The sequence below is a fragment of the Nannospalax galili genome, unplaced genomic scaffold, assembly GCF_000622305.1.
Source record: "Nannospalax galili isolate Female #2095 unplaced genomic scaffold, S.galili_v1.0 scaffold521, whole genome shotgun sequence".
Lineage (NCBI taxonomy): Eukaryota > Metazoa > Chordata > Mammalia > Rodentia > Spalacidae > Nannospalax > Nannospalax galili.
In genome coordinates this window covers 1,031,229-1,044,149 of record NW_008344634.1, presented here as the reverse complement: position 1 = coordinate 1,044,149, position 12,921 = coordinate 1,031,229, and the positions used below count along the sequence as shown (strand labels likewise).

Sequence of the window (12,921 nt, the reverse complement as noted above, 5' to 3'; positions counted from 1 at the left end):
TGAGATCTCAACACATGGAAACATAGAAACACATGACATGATTTTATACAACATACAAACGATTGTCTGACATATAACACAATTATACAAAACTAGGCATACCTCAGACACATTACTTAATAAATTGAAGATCTTTTTTTAAGATCTGAAAGCAGGCATAGCTGGAGTCATGAAGAAAGTAGCAGTTTGGCTTTAGAAGAGAGTGCTATGTAGCATTATTTTATTGAAAGAACATGGAATCTGAGTTAAACAAAAGATAAGATAATTAATATAACTTGTAAACAGAATGGGAGTTAAATCTTGGAGAACAGCAGTTTCTCAAGAGACAGAAAACCTGGAAATAAATTTGTAGTTAGTGAAAAACTTAAAACAGTTTCTTTTAAAAATCAATCAACAATTGAATGAAATAAAACTAAGAGAGAGGAATTGAATTGAAAAGGTCAGGAAAAAAATCCCGTAAAGTTTAGGTGTTAGGAATTGAACCTGGGTCCTTTGTAAGAGCAGACAGTGTTCTAAACCAGTAAGCCATTCCTTAGGCTGGGATGGGGGAAATCTGTTGAAGGACCTCATAGGTGACAAAAGAGCCACAGTGGGGGTGAGTTAGATAAACAAAGTCTTTGTTTTTGCAGAAGAGGCTTTTGCACTTTTGAGGTCAGGGCACAATGCTGCCATTGCTTCTGTGGCCACTGCTGCTGTCCTGCTGTCCACCAGTCACTGCTCCCAGCAAGCAGCAGCTTAGAAAGTCTGAAGTGGCAGGGGAAAGAAATCTGAGAAGGCTGATTGGGGACAGAGTGGCCTGTCTCTACTGCCTACAGCTTGTCAGTGTGACTGTGTGTGTCAGTGAAAGCCAGGCAGGATTTGACAGAGTGAGGGCTGGGGGGGGGGGGCGCACAAGGAGGAAAGGAGAGAGACTCTGGGGGAGGAGATGGATGTGAGAGGTGGAAGGGAACCTTGGGGGAGTGGAGGCATGGGGAAGCCAAAGAAGGGGAGGGAGACAGAAGAGGGAGATTAGGAGTTGGGGTTTAGGGTTGATCAGACCCCTGTGGAGGATTATAGGGTGGCTGTCAGCAGGGTCAAATTTCGAGGTTAGAGGGTAGCTAAGTCTTTTGGGTTTGGGTTTTAGGCTTTAATGATATAAAAGATTCTGATAGGTAGTATATGAACTACAGAGAGAGGGACGACCCCTAAAGCTGGGAAACATTGAAGATAGTATATATCTCACGGCATTTTTCATTTTTGTTTTATGGAAATTTTAAAATCTGCTAAAACATTATGATTAAAGGTGCCGATTTGGGGCCGGCAACATCCGGGGTGTAATTAGGCCAGATTTGGACCAGCGGTCGAGTAAGTTCGGCTGATCCAAGTCTTACTAATTGGAGTTTTTTAGGTTTGTTTTAAGGCAAGCCAAAGGTGTATCTTTTGGAACAGATAATTTGGAGCCCATGGTGGGCAGGCTTCTTCCAGTGTCGTTGGTTCCCTTGGTAAGCTCCCAGAGCTTTACTAGATCCCCTGTGGTATACGTCCAGGAAACTGAAAAATTTGGAACCCCTAATGGGTGGGGGAGACTAGGCGGGAGGTTAGATCCAGCCCCTCAGAGGTATCCCTCTGGGTTCCGATCCACGCGACTAGGGGACTGGACGAACCTGGTGTCTAGGAGTGGGTGACCCCTATCCTAGTAAACAACAGTGGGGGAGTCAAAAGCCGAGAGCCCAGTGGAAAACTCCCGGAGCTTTCAGGCTACATCAGTCTTAAGACCCCGGATGGAAGGGGGCTCCTGGAGACCCCCAAATGGCAGGAGCTCCCGGAGCCCCCGGGACCTGATAGGTGGAGCCTCAGTCAGGCCTGGATTACCTTGTCTCCGGAGGTGGTGTGTGTGAGGGCAAAACAAATGGAAAGTGGCTTCCCTACCCGGAGGTCTAGCTAGAGATAGAAAAAGGACAGAGCAAAGAGCATCTGGAGGTATAGAGGAGAATTAGGAGGAAGGGAGCCAAAGAGAGTGAAAGGCTACCCCAACACTCAATGCTCACCAAGGCCAGAGCTGCCCAGAAGCCTTTGGAGAGGTCCCAGAGAGGGCTGGGGCCTCTGGGATGGGCCCCCGAAACCCTTCCCCAAACGGGCCACCATATGTTAGATTTTTTTGAAAATAAAAGGAAAGATAGAGTAAGAGACAAGAAACCAGAACCAGACCTGCAACAGGCAAGGAATATATCTTCCTTTATTCAAAGAACATACATTGAGAAGTACAGGCTGTCCCTGGGAACCAAGCTTCTATAACTAGACAAAGAAACCAGGGGTTTTTATCTGAAAGTTGTGAGACACAGCTGCACTTTGTGGGGCGTTGAATTAGTGCTCTGGTTTGGTGTCCTTGAGGGTCTCTTTTCTCAGACAGGTGGGTGAGTTGTCTATAGCACTAAAGGTGGGCTCCACAAACAGTCTCTCTCAGTCCTGGGAGTGACCAGTTGATAAGGCTTGAGTAAGGCCAGGCTGCCAATTTAGGGCCAGTTAGACACTTTAAGGAATTTATGGCTTTCCCTAATGAGGCTTGTGGCTCTTCTGCACTTTACACATTTCTGTCACCATATATAAAAAACACTTCCAATTGAATGCTCTGGGACAGTGGGCAATGTCCAGTCTCCTGTTCTCTGCACATGCATTGGATAGATAGCTAGAGGAAGCCTGAGTATGTAGCTCAGTGGTTGGTGAGCAGCGCAAAACACTGGGTTTCCATTTTCACTGGTGAAAAAAACTGGAAGCTAAACCTAGAGGAGGGAATTAAACCTTTCACCTCTTACATAGCATCTTGTGTTTAAGTTGTATTTTAAATTTAACTTTCACAAGAAGACTTGCTAAAGCTTTTGAGATGTTGTTTCTTTTGAATTTCATAGATTAAGATGCCACACTGTTGAGAGCAGCAAACCAAACACCCTTGTGCTGAAGGACAATGCTTCTAATGTGTCAGATAAAACCAGTGAAGATCTATATCTGCAAGTAAGTATGCTTTCTTCCTAATTAAGTCGCGTCACCAGTGCTAAGCAGTACTAGAAATCTATCTTTCTTCCACTAATATAAGGGAAAACTTTTGGCATAGACACAACAAAAATTTGCTCCTTTTTTCCCTTCCCCCCTCTCTTTCCCTACTTCCATCCCTCACTCCCTGTTTCCCTCCCTCCCCACCCCCTCTTTTATTGTTTGGGGATTTTTTTGTTGTTATTGCCTTGTTTTTGGAGACAGGGATTCACCCTGTAACCCAGGCTAGCCTAGAACTCATCACATTCCTCCTACCTCAGCCTCCCAAGTGCTAGTGACAGGCATGAGACCCCAAACCTGGCTAGAAGTGCTCTCTTCATTATGAAGAAAATCCAAATCAGAAATGATAGATAGCTTGTAGAGATCTACTAATATTTTGAAAACTCTGGCCATTTTAATTTGAAATAGGGACCAAATAGGAAAGCATGAAGTGCTTTGGTGATTACAAAAGAATTATGTCTTGTAGAGAGAGTACCAAATAGTATATTTCAATTGGAAAGAAACCAAGGGGCTGGGTGCATATAGCTCAGTGACGGGGTGGTTACCTAGCATGACAAGGCCCAGGGCTTGATGCCCAGCACCACTAAAACAAAAGAGAAACCAAAGGGAATAAAAAGTAGCTGAAGGGTTTCTGGGCCTCCAAGAAGTGATCCACTCTACTCTGTGTCAATTAGAAAATTAGACTGTTCAGAATGTGTCAAGGACACAGGTGTCTACCAAACCCATTGGAAGCCTCCTTGCATTTCAGCTCCCAAACTATCAGAGTAGATGGGCCCCATCCCTTCAGTGTTTGAAGCTCTGATATTCCAGTTTGTCACTCCCATCATTAAAGATTGTCTTATTGATATAAATCTTTCATTCCTTCTTTCCCCTTCAGCTCAATCGTTTACTAGAAAGCAATAGGAAACTCGAAGACCAACTCCAGCGCTCTATCTGGTTCCAGCAGCTGTTGCTTGCCTTAACAATGGTCTTGCTTGCCTTTGTTGTCTCTTTCTTTTATTCGCTGTACAGTTAAAGAGGTGGTGCCTGCTCAGAGACATAGCTCCTTCATACATTATTTGGAGAAAATAACAGATCCAAAACTTCTCAGCTCAGCTACTAATAATATTGCACATCCGTGTTTCCTAAAAGGAAACACGAAGCACATGGAAGGGTGCCTGTCTTGAAAATAAATTGTTCAATTAAAGACATACTTTGAGACATTAATTATTAGAGGCTCTAGCTAGTTAGGAAAGTAAGTAAAGGTATATGTATTGTGTAAATTAATATTTTAAATATAATTTATTCTTTTTGATTTGAATAGCTTTAAAGCAGTTTTATCATGTAAATACACTAGCTGAACTGAAAAGCATATAAGTAACATGTTTTGTTGCAGCCAAAAAATGTAATCTGCTTTTTCTTAAAAACAGAATTACTAGCTGAGCTGACTTACTAGCTTTTCTATACTATATTTAAAAATGTATATTGAAAAAGCAAACGTACTTAAACAATAATTTATGTACTCATGACTTTCTAACTTTTAAGAACTACTTCCAGATGATAGCCAATATTATTTTGGAATGTGAACCTATCTAAATGCCAGACCTCTCTAGCCTTGGTTTCTCAGTGTTCCTGAACAGCCTACCTTTTATTAATCCCAGGCTGTTTTTTCATCAATAACTTTATTATTTAGAATGTATGAAAACAATGAACTTTTAGCAGCATTACACATGTGAGAAGGTATTGCTGTCACCATTTTAGATCATGTAATAAATTTCTTGTTCCTTCATCTTTTAATTCTAATGTCAAAGTGAGGAGTAAACTGAAATCAAGTTGGACAGTGACATCATTGTTAGGGTACAGACATGAAGAAAGTCATTCTGAACAAGGATCTTGGGGTGCCAGAAAAGTGAGAGGGGAAGATTTTGGTGAATCCTTTGGCCCGGGACCCTGTAAATTCCATTCTCCACACTGAGGTGTGCTCTGTGTCTGTTTAGAATGGGGCCCAGTCACTTCCGGAGACTTTAGAGAATCTCACAAGCTGCTGCTGTATAAGCCTCTCTTTAAAAGGTTTTCTTTCCAATTTTTAACCTCCTTAGAAAGATGATGTTTGTCACTTAGCTCATTGTTTAGTTTTCTTGGGTCTTCATTTTGTTGCTTTAACTTAGAAATTTCCTCCTTCAGCCTTATATATTATTGACTTTTCAAAGTAAGAGCTCTTGTGCTTTGTTACAATACCACCGCCCCCTGCACAGATTAAGGCTGAGAATCATGTTGTGATATCATTGAGGTATCCTGAGCCCGTTGATCCCTTCTAAGATTTTCCTAGTAGCCTTACCACTTCTTTTTGGTGTTTAGTAGTGGCCTTTGTAGCAAGAATTTCCTTTTCAAATTCCTTGGCATGTTGTTGCTTCTCTAGTTCTGTTTGCACAAGCTTGGCTTTGGGATCCTCAGTTTCTTCTTTATAGGGCATAGCTCCTAAAGCAGCTGGACTGTTTCTTTTTTCAAGGCACTTACTTGATTCATTCCCTATGGTCTGAGGTCTTGCTGTTATGTCCTTAACCATTTCTATTTCTTTCTGCATCTTTCCAATCTTGCCTTCCTTTTCCTTTGATTCTGGCAGGAAGGTTTCTAGTTCTTGAATTTTCTGTGGTTAGTTGTACATCCCCTGATGCCACATGAGGATTCTTAACTGTCCTGTTGTTCTCTGGATGGTACCTCTATCTTGTTGAAGGCACTGTGTTTTAATTTGTGATTCATTTTGCTTTTCCTCTTAAGTTTCTTCATGACTTCATAGAATTCCATGGAACATCTCTAGTTTGCAGTAAGAAGTTTCTGAATCTGTGGGTATGGAAAGGTGAAGTTTGCTTTTACAGTACTTGAAAGTTAGTGTATGTGCTGCCAAGCAAGCATGAATCCTGGGCTGTTTAATGAACATTCTCATTTCAATAAAATACAGAAAGTTAAGCATGGTTGGATTTCTTTGAATTCTGTTAGTAATCCCCAGAAGGAGTCTCCACAACATTCCCTCTTTCTAGTCAATTCTATGCAGCTTCATGCTGTCCACTGTCTGGACACTGAACCTTTTGCCTGGTTTGTTACAAAGACCTCCTCTATTATTCTACCTTCTCCTTCATTCCACAGGGAAGGAGTCTCTCTATGGACCAGAAATTGTGCCGTCTTCACCCTCAGTTTTAAATGAAAGTCATTAGGTAACTTTTTTAAAAAGCCTATTTGTTTTAGATGCTCAGTATAATTAGGCTTTGAAAATGTTCCTGGTTAAAATCATCTGCATGAAGGAAACTTAGAAAATACTGGAGTATCTGTGTGTGGAAATAAAAACACAAAACATAGCTCAGGTGTCAACTCTGTGTTTAGAGAACGGAAAATCTCACTCCTAATGAACTGTAATCCTTCCTCACACCAGGGCTCTTTGGTCCACTTGATATTCTGCCTTTGGTACACTAATAACCTCTTGGTGTGGTTCCCAAATCCGTACAAATACACATCTTGCAGAAACAGCAGCTAATGAAATTAGTTTATGTTATCATTAACATGATCAGTTTTTGGTCCCTTTTGGTTCACATGTGTGTCTACTTTATATGAAAGAAAAATCTGCCTGGGCTGGGCATGGTGGCGCACGCCTATAATTCTAGCATTTGAGAGGCAGAGACAAGTGGATCTTGGTGAGTTTCAGGCTAGCCAGGGCTACATATGGAGATCCTGTCTCAAAAAAAGAAAAATCAAACGTCTGCCTACAAATTGAGTTTCAATTGAGCCATGGTTGGGGTAATTCTCGGGAGCAGTGTTGTAGGCTGTCATCTTGAGGAAGCTGACGCCAGAGCTGAGTTATGAAGAGTGACAACTGGCTTAGGAAAAAACCTTCAAAGGACACTAGTGTAATACGTTGTCTTAATTTGGATTTTTCTATTTCAGTTTGCCACCTCCAGTTGTGAGACAGACTGCAGTCCACCCTAAGTACTGTGCACAGTATCTCCTTGTGTGTTCACAGTGATTTCCCAAATGGTAGATTTAGGGCCTTAATATATCATCCCAAACTAATGGTCTGTTTTTCATTCCTCAGCAGATAAATGAGTAATTAATTAGCCAAGATGAGGAATGTACTGTACTAACAGTGTCCCTTCAGTGTTTCATAAGAAAATTATGTCGACTCACTAAAATACCCTTGCTTGATTATGTGGTCAGTTGAATTCAATAACATATCTTGTTAACATTTGTGTTTGAGAAATGTGACTAAACAGAATTGCTGAAAATTAACCATAATATCAAAAGCATCTTAAGTTTCTCCTTGTCTTGATTAATCATACATATTTACATTTGATTTTTGTTCTGTCCTCATTTTATTTTCTTTAATCACATTTGCATGATTATTATTGGTATTCTGATCAGTCGTTTTCTTTTAATCGTATTGTTGCCTATTCACGATAAAATTACCAAGGATTTTCATTTAGTTTTTTGTTTTCACTTGGGAATGGAAATTAATACATTTTCCATGAAAACATTAAAGAAAGATCATTAGCTTGATCTGCAAGTAGCCTAAAATGCAATTGCTGGAAAACCTAGTCTCAAATTTCATAATACCATAACTCTTTTTATATCTTGCCACTAATTTCAACTGGATTTAATAGCACTTTATTGTATAATTATAAGAAATATATTCCTAGAATTGTTGCCAGTGTAATTTCTCTAATGTTCTGGTGCTTTTCATATATTTTAAGTATTTTTATTACTATATTGGTATTTTATTTGTATAAATTGATCAAAAGAACATGTTTTCTATTTTAATATGTTTTAGAAAATAATTACATTTATGAAATAAACATCATCAGGAAAACCTTGTCTTTAATTGATAAAGCATGCTTGAAAAAAATCAGTATTCAGACCAACTCTGCCCTTTTAAAGATCACAGGAATTCCGTTTGGATCTGCTTTGCACTGCCGACTTCCAACAATGAACACATATCAGCTGAGCCTCTCATTCAGTGTCCCATTTCTTCTCATCCCATGTCCGATTCAACTGCTCTTCAGTGTAGGTCTTAGCATTCAACTCACTGTCTTGGCTTGGGACTCGTTAGTGAACCCTTTCCTGGAGCCATATGAGCCTAAATTATCCCATGTGCCCCCTTCCCCAGTCCTTGTATCCATAGACCTTCGTCCCCGATGGGAGCAAGCATCCTGGACATCCAGGCACTTGGAAGATAGTGATGCAGCACTGACTGTTTCCAAAGTCAGATGCTAGCATTGGTCCCCTAACTATTGGAAGACACAGCTGTCCTAAAAACAGCTACCCCTCCATAAAAATCAAGTAAATACAGGTTCTCCTACACTGAAAGAGATATAAGATTGAGAAGAATCCAGTGCATGTGATAAAGGAAAAATAGATCTGAGAAAACAGAACATTAGCCTGCAATAGATATATCGATGCCAAACTGGAACTGAGCATGGTCTTTCCTACAGGGGAGTTTTCTAGGAAACTAACTTCTCTGATGCAAATTCAGTTAAGAAAGGATTGATGACAGAAATCTGTTCTTTTTCTCTGGAATTTTTACCACCCACTGAATTTTCCCTGACATCACAAACAGCATGGGTCATCGCCCCACAAACTTACAGGACTTTTCTTCCCTCCCTGAACCAAAGGGCCTGACTGGAATTCTTCCCACTTATTCCAGTCAAGACAAGGGTTAAACTGGTTGTGTTCTAATCACCTCCCTACCACTAAGTGCCTGGTGAAAGGGCATGTGTGTGTGTGTGTGTGTGTGTGTGTGTGTGTGTTTTCACTGTTTGATAGTCAGTACTACACAGAATGGATGGAGACTGGGAGAACTAGTGCATCTAACCTATCCACTAGGCTAGCCCCCCTCTGCCTTCCATCCTAGCTTCCTAGAACTTCTCATACTTGACCTTCCTGAACATTGTGCCTCACTGAGCTAAATGTCAGTTTTCCAAACTTCCTGCTTGGTATTCCTACCTACCCCCTGCCTAGCATCTCAATAAAATCACATCTTTACACCTGCCTATTGATGATGTCCTTACATTGGATAAATGGTACTGGCTTTTGATATCCAGCATCTCATATCTTCCCTACCCAACTCGTATGTCATAAAGTTTTGCAGGTGTGAAAATATTTAAAGATAACTGGGACTGGCAGACCTTGTCTCAAAAAAGACCAAAATAAACAACAACAAAAAAAGATAACTGGGAACTGAAGAGTCAGCTGAGCTAGAAAAAAATGTTTGGCTTTAAAACAGGAGGATTTTGATATCCAGCATCTCATATCTTCCCTACCCAACTCGTATGTCATAAAGTTTTGCAGGTGTGAAAATATTTAAAGATAACTGGGACTGGCAGACCTTGTCTCAAAAAAGACCAAAATAAACAACAACAAAAAAAGATAACTGGGAACTGAAGAGTCAGCTGAGCTAGAAAAAAATGTTTGGCTTTAAAACAGGAGGATCTGAGTTTGAGCCTCAGAACCCGCATTTAAAAAAAAAAAAAAAGTAGGCACAGCTCCATGCATTTGTAATTTCAACACTAGGGAGGCAAAAAAACAAGACTGAAAACCAGCAGGGCAAACACCAAATCCAGTAGCTCCATGCATTTGTAATTTCAACACTAGGGAGGCAAAGACAGAATCTCAGGGCTCCATGGACAGCCCATCTAGCCTATTCAGTAGTTGCAGGTTTAGTAAGAGATCCTGGCTCCAAGGATCTGCCTCAGGAATGACATCTGAGATTGTCCTCTGACCCTGATACACATACTCACAGAGGTACATATACATACACAACAAATTTTGAAGCTAATTGATTAAACTGGCCAGAATACAGCAGAATATTTCCATTGTCTGTATATTCTAGAGGGGGAATTTGGTCTTTGAAACACTTTTTTTCATGATCTCTTGCCCTCAGGAGCCTCAGTATATCATACAATCTTGTTTTTATAAGGAAGGAGAACAAGGATCCTAGAAGTAATTCCTTTTCTTTCTGAGATTGCATGACTATTCAATTTCAGAGCCAGGAGTCAGTTGAGTTAGCTTCCCACTTTTCTGCTTGTCTGTCAAAACCATCCAGAGCTGCTTCATCTGATAAATTGATTAAAATATTGAATGGGCAGCTCCAACAAAGCTTTACCTTCACCAAGCAGTATGAGAAGGAAAGAGAATAAAGGCAAAAGGCTCAAAAAAGGTAGGTGACAGAATAGCTTTTTTAAGACCTTTGACTGAAAAAGTTAAGTTTCTTGAGGCTGGAGAGATGGCCCGGTAGGTTAGAGTGCTTGCTGAGCCAGTGTGAGGTCCTGAGTTTGGATCCTAGCAACCACAAAGAAATCCAGGCATCATCAATGCCTGTGACCCCACAACTGTGGAGGGTGAAGACAGGAGGATTTTGCTGTAGCTTGCTGGCAGGCAGCCTAGTTGCACTTCAGTGAGAGACCTTGTTTCAGAGGGATAAGGCATAGAATAGTAGAGCCGGGTACCACATATCCTTTGGCCACCAATATGTATGACATACATAGACACCACACTGGCATGAATGCATGTGTACACATGAAAAACTTGTAAGTTTCTTAGTTTTTTAGGCTATAGACTGTTACAGTGGTCTTTCAGTTGGTTTTAATCTTCTTGAAGAACAAACTTAATCAACAGTCCTGGGCAGTTGAACCAGAAATTTAGCAAAGCTAAGCAAAGAGATTGGACTGAGCTTCCCCAAGGCAGGGGACATTCAGGTGGGTTCTGCATTGTGGATTTTAAAGTTTATATGGTGGACGGCATACTCAAGGGGTAAGGGGACCCTTTTTCCTTCCTATATCATGGTGAACTGAATTCTGTGTTTAGGATTTTCCCATGATAGTCTGGAAAAGGCCATGATGGGGAGGGGGTATCAAAACAACAATGCAAGTGATAATGATGACAGATCTGAGGATGCAGTTCCTTTGTTTGTGAAAAGGTATGGGGAAACCTCTGTCCTCATACCTTTGAAACCCTGGTCCCTTAGTTTTTGATACAGCAGGAAAGACCTCACTGCTGCTTCCAAGATGTTTAACCACAAGAACATTCTGGTCTTCAAGAGATAGCAACTAAGATGCAGCTGCGGTATTCTCAGTTACCTCATAGCTAACTTCTTTTTTATCTGTATCAGGAAAAGGGGTTTGAACACAGAGGTTGATGTGTTATTTACTTTGATGGAGTAGTGCTAGAGTCAACCCTCAAAGAGAGTTACTCATTAACTCACTAATTAATTGTCTCAGAAATTGTCATCCAGTGGCCTGAACAAGTCACTTATTTAATAAAATCAGGACACATTATTTTTTGTTCATGTATAACAAATATCCATAAGCAAATTTCCAACAATGTAAAGTTACTGGCTCCAGTTTCTGTAGTTTAGTCCAGATTTCCTAGACAGGAACCCACAAATCTGAAATCAAGGCATTCCACTGACTAGATCCTCCCTGGAGACACAAATGGATAAAGATTCATTTTTCAGTACATTCAGCTTGTTGGTGGAGGGCTGTGGAGAAGGCCCAGTGGGTAAAGTGCTTGTGGCTCAAGCATAAAGACCTGAGTTTGGATCCCCAGCACTCAAGTAAAAAACCAGGCATAGTAGCCTATAATCCAAATCCTGGTGGTGAGGAAGCTAAATGGGCTGATCATTGGCACTCACTGGCCAGCCAGCCTAAATGAATCCGTGACGTCCAGATTCAATAAGAGACCCTGTCTCAAAAAAGTATGGTGAACAGATGGTTGAGGAAGACATTCAGTGACAACTTCTACCTTTCACACACACACACAACGTACCCACACAATAAAGCGGACAATGATAGAGGATGATACCCACACTACCTGCTACCTCTTTGTGTGTACTGCATACATGGGCATGTGCACCAGCCCCACATACTTGTCCCCCCATATACCTACATAGACTTATGCATACAACACACACACACACACACACACACACACACACACACACACACACACACACAAATAGTTGGAGGAATTTCTTTCCTGGCGACTAAGAACTAAGGTTGTTGATTTCTTGCTGGCACAGAGGCTTCCTGTCAGCTCCTAGAAGCTACTCCCCAGTCTTTGTTCTACAGCCTTCACCATAAGCCAATGACAGCAGAGCTGCCCCCCTTCAAATCTCTTCTTTCAGAAAGGGCCCACTTTCCTTTAAGGGTCTGCCTCATTAGATCAGGTCCACCCAGGACAATCTTCTTTGGGAGTAACTAAAAAATAGTTTGCAAACTCTCTGCCATACAGAATGATTTAATCATGGGAGTGATGTCCTATCACATTCACAAGCCCTGTCCCCACAGGTAAGGACCTGAAAATTTATCCAATTTGTTCCCCCCTTAAAACAGGGTCAGAGTTCACCTTGCCTACTCTGATGGATGGCTTTGAAGCCCCAGATACTCCTTACTTGAAAGGAAATCAACCAGAACTGTTGATTTTGTGTAGTATTTAAATTTTATTTTTAAAAATGGTTTTTGATTTTTTGAGATAGGGTCTCCCTGTAACCCCAGCTGGCCTGGAACTCGCTATGTAGACCAGGCTGGCCTCTACATCACAGGGATATATGCTTGCCTCTGCTCCTCAGGTGTTGGGATTAAAGGCATGTGCCACCACACCCAGGTTATAAATACATTCTTAAGGAAAAGGGTGTGGCCCTTGTTTTGAACATTTATTCCATGAAAAAGGCATTCAAGAAAGAGTCTGGCAATGAGTTAATTTGCTAGGACAAAGGGTACTTCCAGTAATTGTGGAGTTTCACAAATGAAGCTCTAGTGAAAACAATTCAGTTTAAAACAGTGGCAGGACACACATACACACACACACAGACACACACACACAGACACACACACACACACACACACACACACACACACACCACACACCCTCTCT

The 12,921-nt window shown here is 41.1% G+C and overlaps 1 protein-coding gene across 5 annotated transcripts in view; it reads left to right on the top strand.

Annotated features, from left to right (window-relative positions):
• The window catches only part of Mospd2 (motile sperm domain containing 2), a 65,446-nt gene extending 57,585 nt beyond the window's left edge, over positions 1–7,861 (top strand). For 2 of the 5 annotated variants that reach the window (XM_029567249.1, XM_008840886.2), the window contains 2 exons: positions 2,886–2,988; positions 3,905–7,851. In XM_029567249.1, coding sequence (XP_029423109.1) covers positions 2,886–2,988; positions 3,905–4,042 — 241 coding nt within the window. In that variant the 3' untranslated portion in view covers positions 4,043–7,851. Of the gene's footprint in view, positions 1–2,885; positions 2,989–3,904 lie in introns of all 5 variants that reach the window. The other 3 variants (XM_017800074.2, XM_008840887.1, XM_029567248.1) reach the window with 3 other exon arrangements.
• Positions 7,862–12,921: the final 5,060 nt, after the last annotated feature.